Source organism: Anabrus simplex, chromosome 7, assembly GCF_040414725.1.
Source record: "Anabrus simplex isolate iqAnaSimp1 chromosome 7, ASM4041472v1, whole genome shotgun sequence".
Taxonomy (NCBI): Eukaryota; Metazoa; Arthropoda; class Insecta; order Orthoptera; family Tettigoniidae; genus Anabrus; species Anabrus simplex.
This window is the reverse complement of record NC_090271.1, coordinates 7933586-7952591: the sequence shown is the minus strand read 5'-3', so window position 1 is coordinate 7952591 and position 19006 is coordinate 7933586. Positions and strand designations below refer to the sequence as shown.

Genomic DNA, 19006 nt, shown 5'->3' with positions numbered 1-19006 from the left:
AAGAGACCATAAAAGCAATAGAACGTGATGATGGAACTCTGGCACAAGAAGAGGGAGAAATTAAACAAGAACTCAAGATCTATTTCGAAAAGCTGCTGAATGGAGATACAGAAAACATAACAACGGATAGAGGAGAGCCAAGTCGAGGAACCACAACTGAACCACCAATTACATGGCTTGAGGTTGAAAATGCGCTCAAGAGCATGAAGAAAGGAAAGGCAGTGGTCGTAGATGAACTAAGTGCAGATATGCTGAAAGCAGCGGGAGTTCCAGGAATCCAATGGCTCTATAGACTGCTCAACAAGATATGGGAGGAAAATACTATTCCTGAGGACTGGAAGATGGGCATCATTGTACCTCTGTTCAAGAAAGGAAGCCGACGAAAATGTACTAATTACCGTGGTATCACACTACTGTCTCATGTCCTGAAAATATTGGAAAAAATAATAGGGACCAGAATCAGAGATATTGTTGAACCAATTTTGGAAGAAGAGCAGTATGGTTTCAGACCAGGAAGGTCAACTACAGACCTTATATTTGCAATTAGGATGCTAATGGAAAAATACTGGGAGAAGAACAAGCCTTTATTCCTAATAATTTTGGACATTGAGAAAGCATACGATAGTGTATCAAGGGAAATAATTTGGCAATGCATGAAAGAACTTCAAGTGCGAGAAAGCCTCATAGACAAAGTGAAAATGTTGTATAGTGGGAACAGAAGCTGTATTCAAGTAGGATGTGGTTTGTCGGACTGGTTTGAAACAAAGAGAGGAGTGCAGCAGGGCAGCTCATTGTCACCACTTCTATTTATTATTGTAATGGATGTAGTAATGAAATCTATTAAAAGGAAAGAACACAGAGATACAAAGCCTTCACATTTGCAGATGATGTTGCGATCTGGAGTGACTCAGAAGATGAATTGGGAGAGAGAATACAAAGCTGGAATGAGGAGTTGAAGAAATATGGTTTAAACATCAGCAAGACCAAGACAGTGGTGATGAAAGTGTATGGGGAAGGAGCAGAACCAATAGTCATGTTAAATGAAGCTCAACTGGACAGCGTTCCAGTTTTCAAATACTTGGGTAGCGTTATATCAAATGACAACCTAGCAAAACATGAGGTGAACAATCGAATCAATAAGGCAGCACAATTTTACCACCAGGTAAGACACCTGCTGTGGGATGAGCAAATACCCATGAAAACAAAAATGACATTGTACAAGTCCTATTATATACCAATTCTTACATACAGTCTCGAAACCACAACACTGACCAATAGAGATAATTCCAAACTTCAGGCAGCTGAAATGAAATTCCTACGCACTATGATCCAGACAACCAGGAAAGACAAGATTAGGAATGAGAAAATTAGAGAAGAAGTAGGAATAGACAATTCTCTCCTAAATAAGATTCAGATATCAAGACTGAAGTGGTTTGGTCACATGAAGAGGATGCCAGTAAACAGAACTACAAGGAAGGAATTTGACAGAAAGGTAGAAGGAAGACGACCCGTGGGAAGGCCACGAAGGAAATGGATAGATTTAGTTAAGAGCGATGTAATACTGAGAGGTCATGATTGGGACAAGTTGGTGGAGGAAGAATGGTACAAGGACAGGATGAGATGGAGGAGGCTCATATACCACACCCGGGAAACTGGAGATGGTTTAGGATGATGATGATGATGATGATGATGATGATTAAGTGTCCTCTGGTTTAAAAAAAAAAAGTGTCGGATGTTTAGGTGACATTTATATGCTACTTAAAATTCTGGTGTACTATTCGTGAGTAACACATAATTTGTTAAAATACAATTTCTATAACTTAAAATGTTCACATTATTCTTGCAGAACACCTTACGAGTTTAATTAATATTGGTAAAGCGTTGCATACGTTCATGGGTATGTTTGTACCAAGCATTCTAGAATATTCAATAATGTGAATTGTTCGTCTTGTACATTCATACAGTTGAGATGTTGAATAATTTACATCAAAATATTGTAGTGTGTTATTAGTTTCTTTAATACTAATCTCATTATATGATATTAAATAGGTGCAGATGTTCCCTCTTTGTAGTTGTGTTGTTGGAAATGCTAGTAATATAGTACTGTTGACTAGTCGATGTGTACTGTTAAAGAGCACGACGTGCTGTACGAAAGTACAAGACGAACAATTCACATTATTCAATATTCTAAAATGCTTGGTACAAACATACCCATGAACGTATGCAACGCTTTACCAACATTAATTAAACTCCTTAGTGTACCTCAAAGAATAATGTGTCGTCGCCATAAGACCTATCTGTGTCGGTGCGATGTAAAGCCCCTAGAAAAAAAAAAAAATAATGTGAACATTTTAAGTTATAGAAAACTGTATTTTAACTAATGATGTGTTACTCTCATGGGTGACGGACGTGCGTAAGACCGGCTCCTCAGTTTCAGTGAATTAGAAGGTGTTATTCTAAAGGGAGCTATATAATAAGTGGTACACGAGTGTGTGATATAGTGTTGAATCAAACCAGCGGGTATCAGTCATTGTAACAATCAGTTCACCAATATTAAATAGTGATTTCTCCGGCAATATGGGCCATAGCAAGCGCAACACCAGTGACCCGAGCAGTAGTGCCAACCGCAGCAGTGCCAACCCTGTTGAAGAGGCAGTCACCAGGATACTAAACGAAACCATCAGCTCTGGTAAGTTCCTTGAAAAAATAGTAGCCGCCATATCGGAGCGTGATAGAACTCGTCATGAAGGAATTAGAAAAATCTCTCCAGTTCAATTCTGAAATTGTGGCAGAATTGAACGCAAAACTCGAGAGCAGCGATAAAGAAATCCGTGAGATGAGGGAAGACTTTGCTGCAAGATGTGACTCACTGGAACAATACAGTAGAAGAGCTAACATTAGAATTTTTGGGGTACAGGAAAGTGTAAGCGAAAATACGGACGAACTTGTGATAAATGTTCTTAGGGAGACAGGTGTGAATGTGAATTTGCTAGACATTTGCAGACCTAAATCTCCAGGGAAACCTCGGCCAATCATTGTCAAATTCACATATCGAACAAGGCAGGAAGTGTTTCGCAATAAGCGAAAATTGAAAGGTACCCCAGTAACTATTCGCGAGGATCTAACCTCCACCAGCTTGTCAATTCTTAAGGCTGCTATTCTCCGCTTTAATCAGAGCAATTGTTGGACCTCGAGTGGAGACATCATTATTAAGAAACCAGATGGCAGTAAAATTAGAATTAACCGGCTGAGTGACATTCCTAAGGACAGTGACAGCAGTTAAATGTTACAATTCACTGAACTGAGTGCACCGAACTGAGTGTTTATATTCCTAGATTAGTCCATATTTATTTCTCTCAAGATTGTTAAATTTTATCTTAGAATAGTTTAGTGAATTATCATTTATTTTCGTTTAGCCTAGTTAAAATTTCTTTTTGCAAATATTTATTTATATATTTTACTAAATAATTGCATTTACTTTCTTATTTCCTTATGATTAATTTAATAACTTTCAATTATAAATACCTTTAATTTTTATTTTATTAATTTAGACACAACACCCTTAATTTAGTCACACTTTAAAATAATAGGTAATTCTAGGCACAGTTGATTATATTCCTGCACCTCACTACTTCAATTAACGTTAAATTCCTCCTAGCTCTTTGTGTTTATCTGTACATTTTGTTAACTTTCATCGTTCCAAGTTGGCAAGAGTTACAAGTGACAAAACAAATTCCTCTGACGTCACTAGTCGATTTCAACAGCTACCGTATGTCGCCTCAGACCAGCTACCCTCTCCCGTCCTTCCGCTGTCCCCACTCCCCTCACCCTCTAGCGCAAACCTTGACCAAAGTACTGCTAGTATCCTCAAGAATTTTGTCTCGCAACATCCCAGAGCCCTATATATCTGTCATATAAATGCGCAAAGTATATTAGCAGCCAACCGAATGGACGAGATTGTAGAAATATTCACTCCACCTGTTTTCCATGTCCTGCTAGTGTCTGAGTCATGGTTAACAGATAATAGCCAAGTCTTCTTTGTGTCACCTTGAAGGCTACTCGCTTCTGAGAAATGACCGCACTCACAAACGGGGTGGAGGGATACGTGGCTATTTCCTAACTAGCCTCAAACCTAAGCTGGTCGGTCATTCACCAGGCAGGTATGAGAGAAAACCAGAATACATGCTCGTAGAAATAACAATGAACAGGATTAAAGCGCTTGTAGGAGTAGTTTACAAACCTCCAAATACAGGTCACTTAGAAGCTGACTTAACTAAATTACTGCCAGACTACCCTCACACAATAATTATGGGAGATTTCAACACGGACTTAACTGACGCAACTTCTTCTGAATCCACACGACTCAAGACATTGTTTCAAGCCTATAATATGGAAATCTCACCTCTCTCTCCGACTCACCATACATCTCATTCGCACACACTATTGGATCTTATAGTTACCAGCAACTCAGACAGAGTTCTCAATGTTGGTCAAACCTCCGTACCTGGTATATCTGCACATGACGCAATATACATCTCGTATAACCTCCGGCCACCGAAACCCTCCCAGAAATTTATCACCTATCGACCATTAAAAAATATAAATAAAGATAGACTCTTAGAGGACGCAGGCAAAATACCCTGGCATGACATAACGAACTAGAACAATCTAGATGGCAAATTTGACTTCTTTAATAGCAAAGTAACGGAGCTATTTGACAAGCATGACCCAAAGCGGCGAGCGAGAATATCGAAAGTACCCTCCCCATGGTTAAATGACGAAATTAGACAACTAATGAAACAAAGAGACTGCACTCACAGGCAGTACAAAAATGACCCTACCGTACAAAACTTTGACAAATATAGGAAGTTATGAAATAACACAACAAATATGAAATGCTAAACTGCGACACGCTTACAGTTTAATTACGCCTGACGGAAGAACAGCAACAACATTTTGGAAATCTATTAATAAGCTTGGACTTATGAAGAACAAGACCAGAGAAGAAATTACAGTACCTCTCGAGACTCTTAACGAGTACTTTACTGCTAACTGCTCCGCAGTACGACATGACGACAAACAGAGACTTATGAATTATTACGGTACACACCCTACTCCTGACAGAGAGAAATTCTATTTCAGTCACGTAACGCCCCTCCAAGTCAGAAAAGCAGTCCTCAGAATAAGCACGAAAGCAAAAGGAATTGATGACATTGGGACTGACATGGTCAAACTAATTCTTGATTGTATATTACCAACCTTAACTCATATAATCAATTTCTCTCTTCTATACTCAACATATCCAACTCTCTGGAAGAAGGCTATTGTGCTACCTCTTCTGAAAAGTCAAACCCCTTCGAACGAGGGAGACTATCGTCCAATCTGTATTTTATCAGCTTTATCTAAAATCTTAAGAGTATGTAGTACATACACAAATGTCCGAGTACCTTCGAACGCACAGTCTCCTTAATCCTCTCCAGTCAGGCTTCCGACAAGGACATAGTACAACTACAGCCTTACTTAAAGTGACTGAAGATGTTAGACAAGCAATAGGCAGAGGACGATTCACAGTTCTGGTACTACTACTTTATAGTAAAGCTTTCGACAGTGTAGACATTGACATTTTATTGTAAAACTGAAGGCTCTACATTTTTTTCAGAGTACGATTGCTTGGATGCATTCTTATCTTCACGGACGTCAACAATGTGTGAAAGGTAATAATGGAATCGTTTCCTCGTAGCGCCACGTGAAGAGAGGAGTCCCTCAAGGCTCTGTACTTGGTCCTCTTCTTTTCGCACTCTTTGTGAATGACATATCATCCAATTTAAGACACTGCAAATACCATATGTACGCTGACGATCTTCAGCTCTACACAGACTCTACAGCACAAGACCTCCAGGAAAATATCGACTTACTAAATATTGACTTACAGTCTGTTAGTGATTGGTCTGCTGCGCACGGCCTGAAATTGAACCCTACAAAGTTGCAAGTAATCCTTCTTGGCCATCAAAGTCAAATAACAAGTATAACTAAACGTCCGTTGCCAAGAGTAATCCTGCAAGATGTTCCAATTCCTTTTGTATCACAAGTGAAGAATCTCGGTGTTATCATGGACGAACGCATGACTTGGTCTGCACATGTCTTACATATCTGTCAAAAGGTTTACTCAGCTTTACATTCTTTATATAAATATAAACATATATTTCCAACAAAGCTTGAAAAGAAATTAATTGAAGCTCTTGTTATGCCACATTTTGACTATTGTGATGTTGTTTTCAATGACGTCAGGCCGCAAATTTCCCTAAGGCTACAGCGCGCTCAAAATGCATGTGTGAGATATATATGCAATTTAAGAAAATATGACCACGTGTCACCATCTTTCCTAAAATTAGAGTGATCGCGACTCCATGTTCGTCGTAACCATCATACTTCGTCTCTCCTCCATCGAGTTCTTACTACATCTTCCCAATCTTGCCTTTCTTCGCGTTTCCATTACTTCTCAAATGTTCATGACAGACATACAAGGGCTCAAACATCCAACCTGCTCCTCATCATCCCTCACCATCCAACTGCCGCATATAACAGCTCAATATAAATGGTCCGTTATTGGACATTATAAATTTTCCAGCTAACTCATTCTTGGTTGCCAGCGTTTCGCCCTCGTGTGCTAGGGTGGGCTCATCAGTTGGTACCTAGCACACCTACCAATACGCTGGCTAGTGCATACCGTGGAGGCCACTGCGTAGGCTAACTGGAGCCACCGGCAGTGCCAATGCACTAAGAGACTTTTTCTCATTATCAAAAATTGATGCCTGCTTGGCCATCAGATGATATAGATGTTGATTCCCATAGGGAATCTGAAATATTTGTCCTGAATGAGTAAATTTATAATACCAATATAAATGGTCCGTTATTGGACATTATAAATTTTCCTACTGTGGTGGAATTTTATTTCAGTTGTATTTTGATTGTGTTTTAATTGTGTCTTCTAGTATACTAATTGGTTTAGTGTAAGAGAAGGCCCAATGGCCTTAACTACACCAATAAAGACATTTATTTATCTATCTATCTATCTTTGAATATTCTAGAATGCTTGGTACAAACATACCCATGAACGTATGCAACGATCTACAAATATTAATTAAACTCCCAAGTGTACCTCAAGAATACTATGAACATTTTAAGTTGTAGAAATTGTATTTTAACAAATTATGTGTTACTCACGAACAGTACACCAAAATTTTAAGTAGCATATACATATCACATAAACATCGACGCTTTGTTTTTAAAACCAGAGGACATTTAATATCATTGTATATTTTAATATCATCACTCATATCTTATGCCAACGACCATAGCCGTGTTGAAACACCGGATCCCATGAGATCTCCGAAGTTAAGCAACATCAGGGGTGGTCAGGATGTGGATGGGTTGCCACGCGCTGTTGGTGGGAGTAAGGGCATGGAGGAGCGGAAAGGAACTGGCCACCCTACCGTACGTAAACTCCGGCTCAGCCACACCTCTGCAGAGGTTCGGACCTGCCTTCGGGCAGAATACACCCTTACCTTACTTACTCATATCATATGGCATTCTTCATTAGATTTAGTAAAGTTTTTAAATTATGTTAACTTTAGATCTTATGACCAGCTGAAGATGACCTCTGTGAAAGTTGAAACCGGTACTGTATAGTAACAAGATATAATACAGTATTGATTAGGTGGAAGGTACCCATTCTTTGTAAATGTGAATACCAAGTATCAATACAGACATGAAACTGATTATAATAAAACACAATAAGACCTGAACGCCCGTTTACATGTGGTATGTTGAGTATGGTAACCATATTCAAAGCTATTTCAATACTCCATGTAAACGTAGTAAATATTTACAAGAATGAGCAGCTTGAATACGACCCGCACCCAAGATTTAGAACCAATATTTTGGGGAAAAAAGTGCGGGTTGTATTCGGGATTATACGGTACGTTCCATGCAATAGTATTCCTGATGAACAGCCCTACCCCGCATTTTTTTTTTTCTGCTAGTTGCTTTACGTCACACCGACACAGATAGGTTTTATGGCGACGATGGGATAGGAAAGGCCTAGGAGTAGGAAGGAAGCGGCCATGGCCTTAATTAAGGTACAGCCCCAGCGTTTGCCTGGTGTGTACCCTACACTCTGCCCTTCCCTTTTTAACACCCGCCAAGTACACTTTGTAGTCTCCTATCTCTTCTTCAGTATCTCCCCTTAACCAAATATCACTTACTCCTAGCACATCCAGATGCATCCTCTTTGCTGACTCAGCCAGTTCTACTTTCTTTCTTCCATAAGACCCATTAATATTGATAGCTCCCCATCAAATTCCATTTCGTTCGCCAAATTGTTTCCAAGGAGTCCTCGCCTGTCAAATGGGAGTGGGACTCCATTACTCCCATAGGTCTGAGGCTTGCTTAAAATGTTCCGAGCTCGGTAAATTCATAAAGCAGGTTGCTATCCTACTTGCACATAGTCCAAGTGAGGATCTCTCCTCCGGACCACTTGTGGATTGTATAGTCCTAGCCGCCTGAGCACAAGGAGGGCCCATGACTCAGAATATGTCCGAGATGCCCACTCCCATTCCATAGCAACTGGTATCCCGACTCTCGGGACCACTTACTAGCCCACTCAGCCGTTGACGTGACTACAATAACACACACCATGAACCATATATTTCTCTAATGTTTGTTTATTCATTGATACGATGAATTAGGATAGTGTTATATTGTTTTTATTCCTTGACTTGACTACAGTGATGAAGAGAAAGCATATTGTTCCCGAAACATGTATGAATAAATAATTTTCAATCATTAAAAGTGTACTGACAATGTGGACCCAAAATAAACTATTTTAAATAGTAGTCCTGCCGCACACGCTGATACCTAAGTGTATCGCGTTATTTCGTGGCTTTCAAGCGATAGTTGTTGCACGACCAAGGACAGACAGAATTTAGAATATAAAAACCAAACTTACCTTCACAGTCCAAGAGGTCGCGAAAACATGTGAGCGTACAAGACCCAAGAGGTCGGATGAATCATTAGAAGAAAATAATTCAAATATACTGACTTAAATAAGAACATTGTATATGAAAAAATGATAGCTTTAATAAACCAAAATTAATTAATTAGTTAGGTTTCACACAAACAAAGGTCCAAAAGGAAAAAAAAAAAAAAAACTATTACGAATTCACTTAACCTTTAAGATCAATACGATAGAAGTAATAAATTATTCCCTTTTTACACATCCACAAACAAATGAAATTAAATCCTAATTTCTTAAGTTACAACCTATTCTCCAATTATCAAAACGTTTTTTTTTTTTTTTTTTTTTTTTTATAGTAATCTTAGATCACTTTTGGTTTTAAACTTCGGGAACCAAAAACAGTCTCTTATGGCTATCTCCAGACGAAATAAGGTCTTCCCAACCCAATGATCAGCAAGATTAAGTTTCACGAGAATAAGTCTCAGAAAAATAAAATCAGAAGGAAATTCAAGCAATCTCCAAACGGCAAACTCTGCAGAAATAATAATGTTTAAATATCAGTTATGCAGAGAACATCTCCACCTGACACATTTGGCATTCACAGCCCGCAACTATAACCCACACGAATCCTTTTTTGTTCACAAAGGTCTCACTTCATATGTTGAAAAGCAATAATAAATGATCGAACGTCAAATGTCAAAATGAAAATAGAACACACCCACAAATATGTTTTACTAAGAGTGGCCATGGGAACACATCACGTAACACCCGAAAAAAAGACATGGCTGCTCAAGGACTGAGCTAGTCAAAAGAAACGATTTTACGGCTCATTAATTACCCCCGAGCTCAGAGTTTGATAAATTAAACATAATTAAGAAAATATTGGGTAAAAACCCTCTTCACTTAATAACAGAATGAACCTTCGTGACATTACAGTTGTCAAGTTACAAGATTCTTATGCCCCAGTAAAATACGTAAATTTTTTACAACCACATAATTTTAACAATTTTAGAAATAGTCACTCAACCAAACTTATTCTTCCAAAATTTTCATTACATCAAAACAAACCCCAAATGATGGTTATGAATTTCATGTTTTTGGTCCGTATTGAACTGAGAATAATATATAAGTAATAATAATAATAACGTAAATGTTTCCACCTTTTCAATACAATATATTCACAAAATTACAAAATTATACGGTACTAGTTTCGACCCATCTAGGGGTCATCATCAGCCGTATTGGAGCAAAGATCATTTGTGGCGAAATCCTAAGACAATATTATTTTAAAGAATAACAAGTGAAATGAGATGTTATGGTAATAGTTAATAATACAAGGAATATACATACTAAGAGGTTTTTTCGCCACAAATGATCTTTGCTCCAATACGGCTGATGATGACCCCCAGATGGGTCGAAACTAGTACCGTATAATTTTGTAATTTTGTGAATATATTGTATTGAAAAGGTGGAAACATTTACGTTATTATTATTATTATTACTTATATATTAAACCCCAAATGACTTAGAACAAATCTATTAGATCATGGTGGCCAAAACACAATACCATAACTTTCCAAATATAATTTCATTATACGAAGTAATCCAGCACAACAAACATAATTTAGTAGTCCATATCCAGAAGAAGTCCTCCACAGTTGGACTTTAAGTTGAATTGATTACTTCATTTCTCCTTGAGATTAGGAAGAAGTGGTGATGTACTTACAATTTTTTCAGGAAACCATTACAATAAAATAAATAAACCTTTTCCCTTGTTCGGCATAACGGCGACCGGGGATTAGCCTAACCGGGGTCGACCTGCAGCACCATTTCTTCTTCTTTCAATCAATTATATATTAGATTTTAGATTTCACCAACACAGCAAGGGAAGACGCTCCTTTTAACGATCGACAACAACCAAAACAAATGCCCCACTCCTCATTATAGCACGCCCATGCGTTGACAAGAGACTGTCTCAGTTCTATCAACGCAACTAGGTGGCTCCACTATACAGTCAGGCACTCAGAGGCGATCAGTAGTAGCGGCACACAACGGAACTGTCGCGAAAACACAGGGCAGCATTATGAATTTAATTACAACCTGCTGACAGTTCAAGGAAACGGAAACATGCAGAATAATATTCCTCGAGTCATTTTCAAGTATGCAGTGGCAAGACATCTCTTAATTTAGTATAATCGCCATAAGTGAGAAGGCTTCAAACATCTACTGAAATCCTTCTGTCTCCACCCTATGGTAAACCAAGTTATATGATGTTATCAGAGGTAAGACTTGGATAATTTCTTTCATCACTCACCTGTTTTTGGGCCGTGAAGAATGCATTCATGAAGGTCATATACTGCGAGGTAGTGTATCCGCTAGCAGTGACTACAAGAACACGGGAGTTCATCTTGCACCCCGTAGTTAACTCGTGCTGTAACCTAAACAAAGCACAACACTGATGATAGCGATCTACTCATCTGTGACAACATTGTTATGTTCCCCATGCGCCCACTGGCTGACTTATGACAGAAACTGTCTTGTTGAATATTGAATTTTCACGACCGCATTGCAATTGAAATCTACTTTCAACCTATTAGGTCGTGTTATGTACATTTAGTACATGTTGAAGAGATATTAAGTACAGAACAAAAATGGCCAACCGGACACCAGTGGGATCCAAACCCACAACCTCCCGATTTCGCGTTGGTTGCTCTAGCAATTGAGCTATGGTGGTCTAGGTCATCTTTGTTATGTTGGAAAGGATCTAAGCTACAGGTCTGACACTACTGCCATCACACTGTAGAGTGCGTCTAAGTCGCCCGTTGAGGGCCCAGTCAATGAATATTGAATTTTCACAACCGCATTGTAATCACAATCAACTTTCCACCCATTAGGTTGTGTTACGTACAGTTAGTACGTGTTGAAGAGATGTTAAGTACAGAACAAATGTACGTAACATGACCTAATAGATTGAAAGTTGATTTTGATTGCAATGCGGTCGTGAAAATTCAATATTCAACAACTGAGTGAGTTTCTGTCATCCAATCAGCCAGTGGGCGCATGGGGTCTGCCTACCGCCTCCCTCTTTCCATTGTGCTCCGTGCTTATAACTGTTCACGAGTTCAGACACCTCCACACGTATACACACTACAGGACAGTATTTATGTACAACAGTTATGTGAAAACAGAGCCTTACAGTAAGACGGTTCATTACACAATTTCCACTTAAAGATATCGTGCATATACTCATACACAAATTGATACGAACTCGATAAGAAGTGGACAGTAAAAAACAATCTGCTTAACGAGAAGAAAATTGCAGAAGGAAATATAAACATATGTCCACAAAATCTGTATGACGATTTGGACAAGAAATCAGCGTTTCAAAGAGCTCAACATGGCGAGGTACGAAACGTATCACGAGAGAGATAGCCTCAATTACGGAAGATGAACTAATGCATGTGAACTGCAATTTCCTAACAAAAGGCCAAAAATATGTGGTGTAGGAGAACATGTCCAACATCTAGTTATAAGGTACATGCTTATTTTCATAATTTTAATTGTTACATCACGTCATGCACAAACAAAGTGAGAGAAGTGCCGTGCTTGCTACTATGCTGCGGAGCGGGAAGTGATGAATCAATGGCACGCAGTTACATGTAAGGCAGCACATGCCCGCCAGCAGACAAATGAAAGAATCTTGACACAAGTTAGGTTATGTGTATAACTGAAAACAATTTTTTCATGTATTGTAGGTTAGGCAATGTTTTCCACTTGTAAATAATCTTTCATGTGTTGAAAGTCATTCAGGAAACTTCTGGTTATATGTAGAATAACTCAAGGGAAATAAGGTTGTTACATCAGGTTTACTACTGTAAATAACCCTTTGTATTTTGCAAGTTGTTCAGGAAACCCCCAGATGTGTAAGTGACATCTGGAATCTTCACATACCAAGGACATGCTGTATAATATACTGGGTGTTACGTACCATTATGACAAACTTGTTTCAAGGCAGTTCTAGATCCAGTACTCACCACGGACTTCTCAATGTTATCTTGTATCTCGTCGTAATAGTATGTTGTAAGAAAGCAGATTTATTTAAAATCATAGCCAGTATACATATGACGAGTGAGTGGTTGAAGGAGAGTTATGGAGTGGTGGTGTTGATATTGATGTTATACATAAAGATTCCACTGCACAGCGCATCTTTCGTTGTACTGTGTATTATTTATGTATTCAGTCAGTGAGCAAGTGTAGCCAGATCAGTTGTACCATATTGATACTACTTCGAAGATCGATGGTAAATTATTGTGTATATATTTCGATGTGTTATCACACTGCATTTGTGGTAAGTTCCGCCCCCGGAACTGTCGTTTTCCCGTATTCATCATTCAATTTATTCGGTCCCTTAAAATGTTCCATATAAACCAATGTTAAATCTCCCCACATCAATCATTCCTCGAACTATCGTTTCATCGCATCGATGGCCGAAACATTATTAGTCTTCGGGCACAAGTTTCCTGTATTGATTGATCATACATAAGAAAATATACGCAAAAGTTTTTTGAATTTAGAGAGAATGCTGAATACTCTAGGATATAATAGCGGCATTGACATGTTCCGTATATCGTAGAAACCTCGGCTCAAAAACTTGGTTTCCACCTTACACGTCACACTGCAACATAAAAACAATAGACCACAGACAACAGCACAGTCATGATGTAAAACTAACTTCAAAGCTCTCAGAGGAACATCTTACGCAAATTGAATATTGTAATTCTGGTCAAATAAGCGACAAAATCTTTACTCAAAGAAAATGTTCATTATACTCCTAGTTGGTCAGTGATATAATTTAATTTAAAAAGTGACTACAAGTTCGAATCTTTGACTACCAAGTTCATCTCGCACTTAAGCAAAGTTTTACAGTGTTAAATGTATTTTTAAAAGATTGTGTTTGTTGAGTCCTAACTCGTGTTTGTACAATTAGATTACCATTTTAATTCACCCTCCATGGCTTGTTTTGATAATGACTGCCAAGTTCTGAACTTGTGATTGAATATTTATTCACTATTTTATTCCCCTTTTTCACTCTTATTTAATCATGTTATAATATTTTGTTTAATGTATATATTTGTATGTACCTACACTCATTTCTCACATTTTGGCTGAAGATGAAGCTAAATAGCGTTGAAAACACAGAGCGTGACTCTGTCGGAGGAGTACGACACTTACCACGCAGTAGAACACAACACATCGGCACAAGACTTTCACAGCAACTATAGTAAGTACTCTTTCCATACACACATTAGGCATTCCTTCATACACACACTACCAGCATACTTATATCACCTTATCTTTACAGACTACAACAACAACAAACGTAGACGAGAGAGGTGTTGCCACCAACTACTTCTAAATACAAGCTCGAGACCTGCTGTTTGCTATATTGAAACTTGCCACAGTATATCACAAGTTGGGATATATAACACAACAAAATTTCTTCACGACAAAGGCCCATATCAATAAGACGTACACCAGTTTCAGAATGTTCTCGAAGATTACCTTACGCAGCTAAAATCAACATAACTTAGAAGCAAAGGAACTGCACAGAGGACAGAAGAATGGAATCTATGTAGCATGAATTGAAAATTTTAACAAGTGTCTACCTATACGTACCATTTTAATGTGTTGAAACTTTTTAAATGTTATATATTGTGGCCTGTGTGTTTTAATATGTTTTATATACTCATGTTCTAATTTGTAACTTTTTACCCTGACTACTGATATTTTAATTATATGCTATTGTATACATTTCCATCCCCCATTAGACATCCGGATGCCTAATACAATAACAACTTGTGAATTGTCTAATGGCTAAAACAAATCATGTACTAGCTGATGATGGCCGTTAAAGAGCCGAAACCGGTACTAGTTTAATCTATTAAAATAAATTGTGCATTGAATGGTGGAAAAACACATTTCTTATCTATACTTTGAATCTGTCAATACGGAAAATGAAATTTATAAATAATAATACGGAAGCCAACCAGGCAAAACGCAAGGCATTTAAATATCAGAACTTGAAAATTAAACTAATGAACACAACTAAAAGCAATGCCTTTTTGAAGGAATGCCTTTCAAACAACTTAACACCGAAATTTCTCCAGAAATACAATAATAAACACAGACGAACTGCTCAGACACGCAAAACACAAAACAGGACTAATGAAATTTGGTTAAAAGAAGAAATAAATTCCTATATCGTAAGAAACAACACCTTAATAATGAACTTTACTCAACACACCTGAAAGCATCCCATGAACTCCCACACAGCTATTGGAATTACTTTCAACGAATTTCCAGAGAAAAAATAGAAGACTTAGCCATAAAGAAACAAAACACACTAAACAAAAAACTGGAAACACTGAAACAACAACAAAGTAAACCAAAGCCACTAACCATAATCCAAAACAAAGCTCCCTCTCTTCCTAACAAGGATTCCCAACATAAATTCCATCCGCCTATAAAAAATCTTACGCAAACCGTATTTGACGACGTAGAAACAGATATATTGAACAGGGGACCCAAACACAACTGGGGTAATGCATCATCCTACCAGAATATTATAACTACCATTACCGAAACAGAACTTGCTTTACAAAAGATCCCATATGACATACGAGACGAAGTAAGACACGAAATCAGTAGAAAAATCCCGCAATACATCAATAGCATCCACAATAATAACCCAAACATAAATACCACCAATAGATCGAACTTAAACAACTTAAAAATAAAATAAAACAGAACAATCTACTAGTAACGAAGGCCGACAAAGGCAACACTACGGTCATTATGGATAAAAATGAATACATAACAAAGACTAAAAAATATTTCCAAGACAATACTTTTTCTATTAAACGCCGAGATCCAACCAAAAACATACAAAGGAATTTAAAAATCTTACTTAAAAACACACACTTTCTTCTCACCGAAACTGAATCTGCTAAACTCATAACAATGAACCCCCAATTACCGACTGCGAAAGCCTACCCAAAAATACATAAAGAAGACGTACCTATGAGACCAATTATAAACTATAGAGCCAGTCCAACCTACAAATTATCGCAATTCATCCAAAAAATTTTTAAAAAGCACTATACATTTTTAGCAAACAAAACAATACTAAACTCAATAGATTTCTGCAACAGAACCAAAGAGCTAAAGATCGAACAACACCATACCCTTGCTTCATTTGACATAATAAATATGTACCCTAACATTCCTGTTAAACAAACAATCAAAATAATAGAATCTAACCTAAAAAACAATAGCAACTTGAGCACCTTAGAAATAAACGAATTCATAAACTTACTTGAATTCGCCATAAACAATAACTATTTCAGATTTCACGATACCATTTATCAGCAACAGGGCCTACCTATGGGGTCTCCTGCCTCCGGAATATTAGCAGAAATATATATAGATAACTTAGAACACACGTCAATCAAAGAAATAGATAATATACATTTTTGGTGCAGATTTGTTGACGATGTCTTCGTAGTTTTAGATAATAGATCCACTGACGTACAAACTATACTAGACAAGCTTAACACTCTAGATCCCCAAATTAAATTCACCAAAGAAACCGAAAATAACCGTACACTAAATTACCTAGACTTAACAATAACCAGACACGACAACCACTTATTTTATTACAAGTTGTCCATTTCATGACCGTATCGATGTTTAATCAAGAAGTAAGTATAAATAACCACCTAATCGATACTTTATTAATGCCTCAGGCAAAATTGAATAAAATTAAAACTTACAGGACATGTTTCGACCACTTAGTGGTCCTTCAGCTGTATAAATAAAGAACTGAAAAGAAAAACATTGACAATAAGCACAAATAAAAGTTCTTTGGAGACTCCTTTGATAAAAATGGAGGTCGTCAGAATAGGTCATCTTGCCTTACGTTCTTGCGATGTCGCAGAAGCACAGCCCAATCTCCCTCCTCCCTCACATGTTATTTTAGTTGACGATGAAACTCTACTTCCCTTCTCTCCAGAGCTTTCCATGAACTGTCAAACTGTATCACATCGTTACTTCACCAGGTCGCGCTCCAAGACAGACTCTCTAGACAGCGCAGAATAAACATCTTTTCCAAACAAGAACGAAAGGCAAGATGACCTATTCTGACGACCTCCATTTTTATCAAAGGAGTCTCCAAAGAACTTTTATTTGTGCTTATTGTCAATGTTTTTCTTTTCATTTCTTTATTTATAAAGTTGAAGAGGACCACTAAGTGGTCGAAACATGTCCTGTAAGTTTTAATTTTATTCAATTTTGCCTGAGGCATTAATAAAGTATCGATTAGGTGGTTATTTATACTTACTTCTTTCTTAACCACTTATCTTACAAGATCTACAGGAAACCCACACACACCTCAAATACCATGAAAAATGACTCCATTCATCCCAATACACAAAAAAGAGCAGCCTATTATAGTATGATTTATAGAGCCTTTAACATCCCAATGACAACAGAAGACCAAAACAATGAATTGAAGTTAATCCACGACATAGCTAAACATAACGGATACAGCAAAGAAATGGTCAACAAAATCATTCACAAAATAAAATCACAACCTAAAACTAAATTAGCAAAAACAGCCAAACCCAAAAAAGACTACGCCCTATTTACCTTTAACAACACCCACATATATACTATAACTAATATTTTCAAGAAGCACAACATAAAAACAGCATTCAAAACCACACACAACAGTACCAACATTATACATAACACTAAAACAGTCAATAATAACAATAAATACAACCAATCAGGTGTCTACCGTATCAAATGTAACAACTGTGACATAAGTTACATAGGACGTACAGGCAGAAACTTCACCATCCGCTACAATGAACATATAAATGCAGTAAAACATAACCATTTCTCATCAATAGAAGAATCCAAGCATAGTTTCACAAACATCAATAACGACATGACGATACTAAATATAAACTCCAAGGGCCCCCTGCTCAACATAACCGAAGATTTCTACATTTCTTTAGACCAATACGCGAACCCCAATCATAACATTAATGATATTACTGAAAAAACCAGCATCATTTTTGACAAAGCCATTCCGACATTAAAGAATGATTACCTCAAAATAGTAAACACACGCTCTAACAAACCAACGAATCACAAGCCTGACCCCGCCCCTACTTCTCCAACGGCCACTCCTTCTTCCCCTCCACCTACATTCCCCTCCACAGCTAATATGAGCCCCAGACGCACTCGCAGTAGAACACAACAAACCTTCAAACACATCGGCACAAGACTTCCACAACAACTATAGTAAGTACTCTTTCCATACACACATTAGGCATTCCTTCATACACACACTACCAGCATACTTATATCACCTTATCTTTACAGACTACAACAACAAACGTAGACGAGAGAGGTGTTGCCACCAACTACTTCTAAATACAAGCTCGAGACCTGCTGTTTGCTATATTGAAACTTGCCATAGTATATCACAAGTTGGGATATATAACACAACAAAATTTCTTCACGACAAAGGCCCATATCAATAAGACGTACACCAGTTTCAGAATGTTCTCGAAGATTACCTTACGCAGCTAAAATCAACATAACTTAGAAGCAAAGGAACTGCACAGAGGACAGAAGAATGGAATCTATGTAGCATGAATTGAAAATTTTAACAAGTGTCTACCTATACGTACCATTTTAATGTGTTGAAACTTTTTAAATGTTATATATTGTGGCCTGTGTGTTTTAATATGTTTTATATACTCATGTTCTAATTTGTAACTTTTTACCCTGACTACTGATATTTTAATTATATGCTATTGTATACATTTCCATCCCCCATTAGACATCCGGATGCCTAATACAATAACAACTTGTGAATTGTCTAATGGCTAAAACAAATCATGTACTAGCTGATGATGG

The 19006-nt window shown here is 37.5% G+C and overlaps 1 protein-coding gene across 7 annotated transcripts in view; it reads right to left on the bottom strand.

The window, feature by feature from the left end:
- Positions 1–19006, bottom strand: part of Tfb4 (transcription factor B4) — a 245087-nt gene that overhangs the window by 175129 nt on the left and 50952 nt on the right. For all 7 annotated transcript variants that reach the window (XM_068228558.1, XM_067151038.2, XM_067151037.2 and 4 more), the window contains one exon: positions 11331–11454. In XM_068228558.1, the coding sequence (XP_068084659.1) occupies positions 11331–11454 (124 nt within the window). The remainder of the gene's footprint in view (positions 1–11330; positions 11455–19006) is intronic.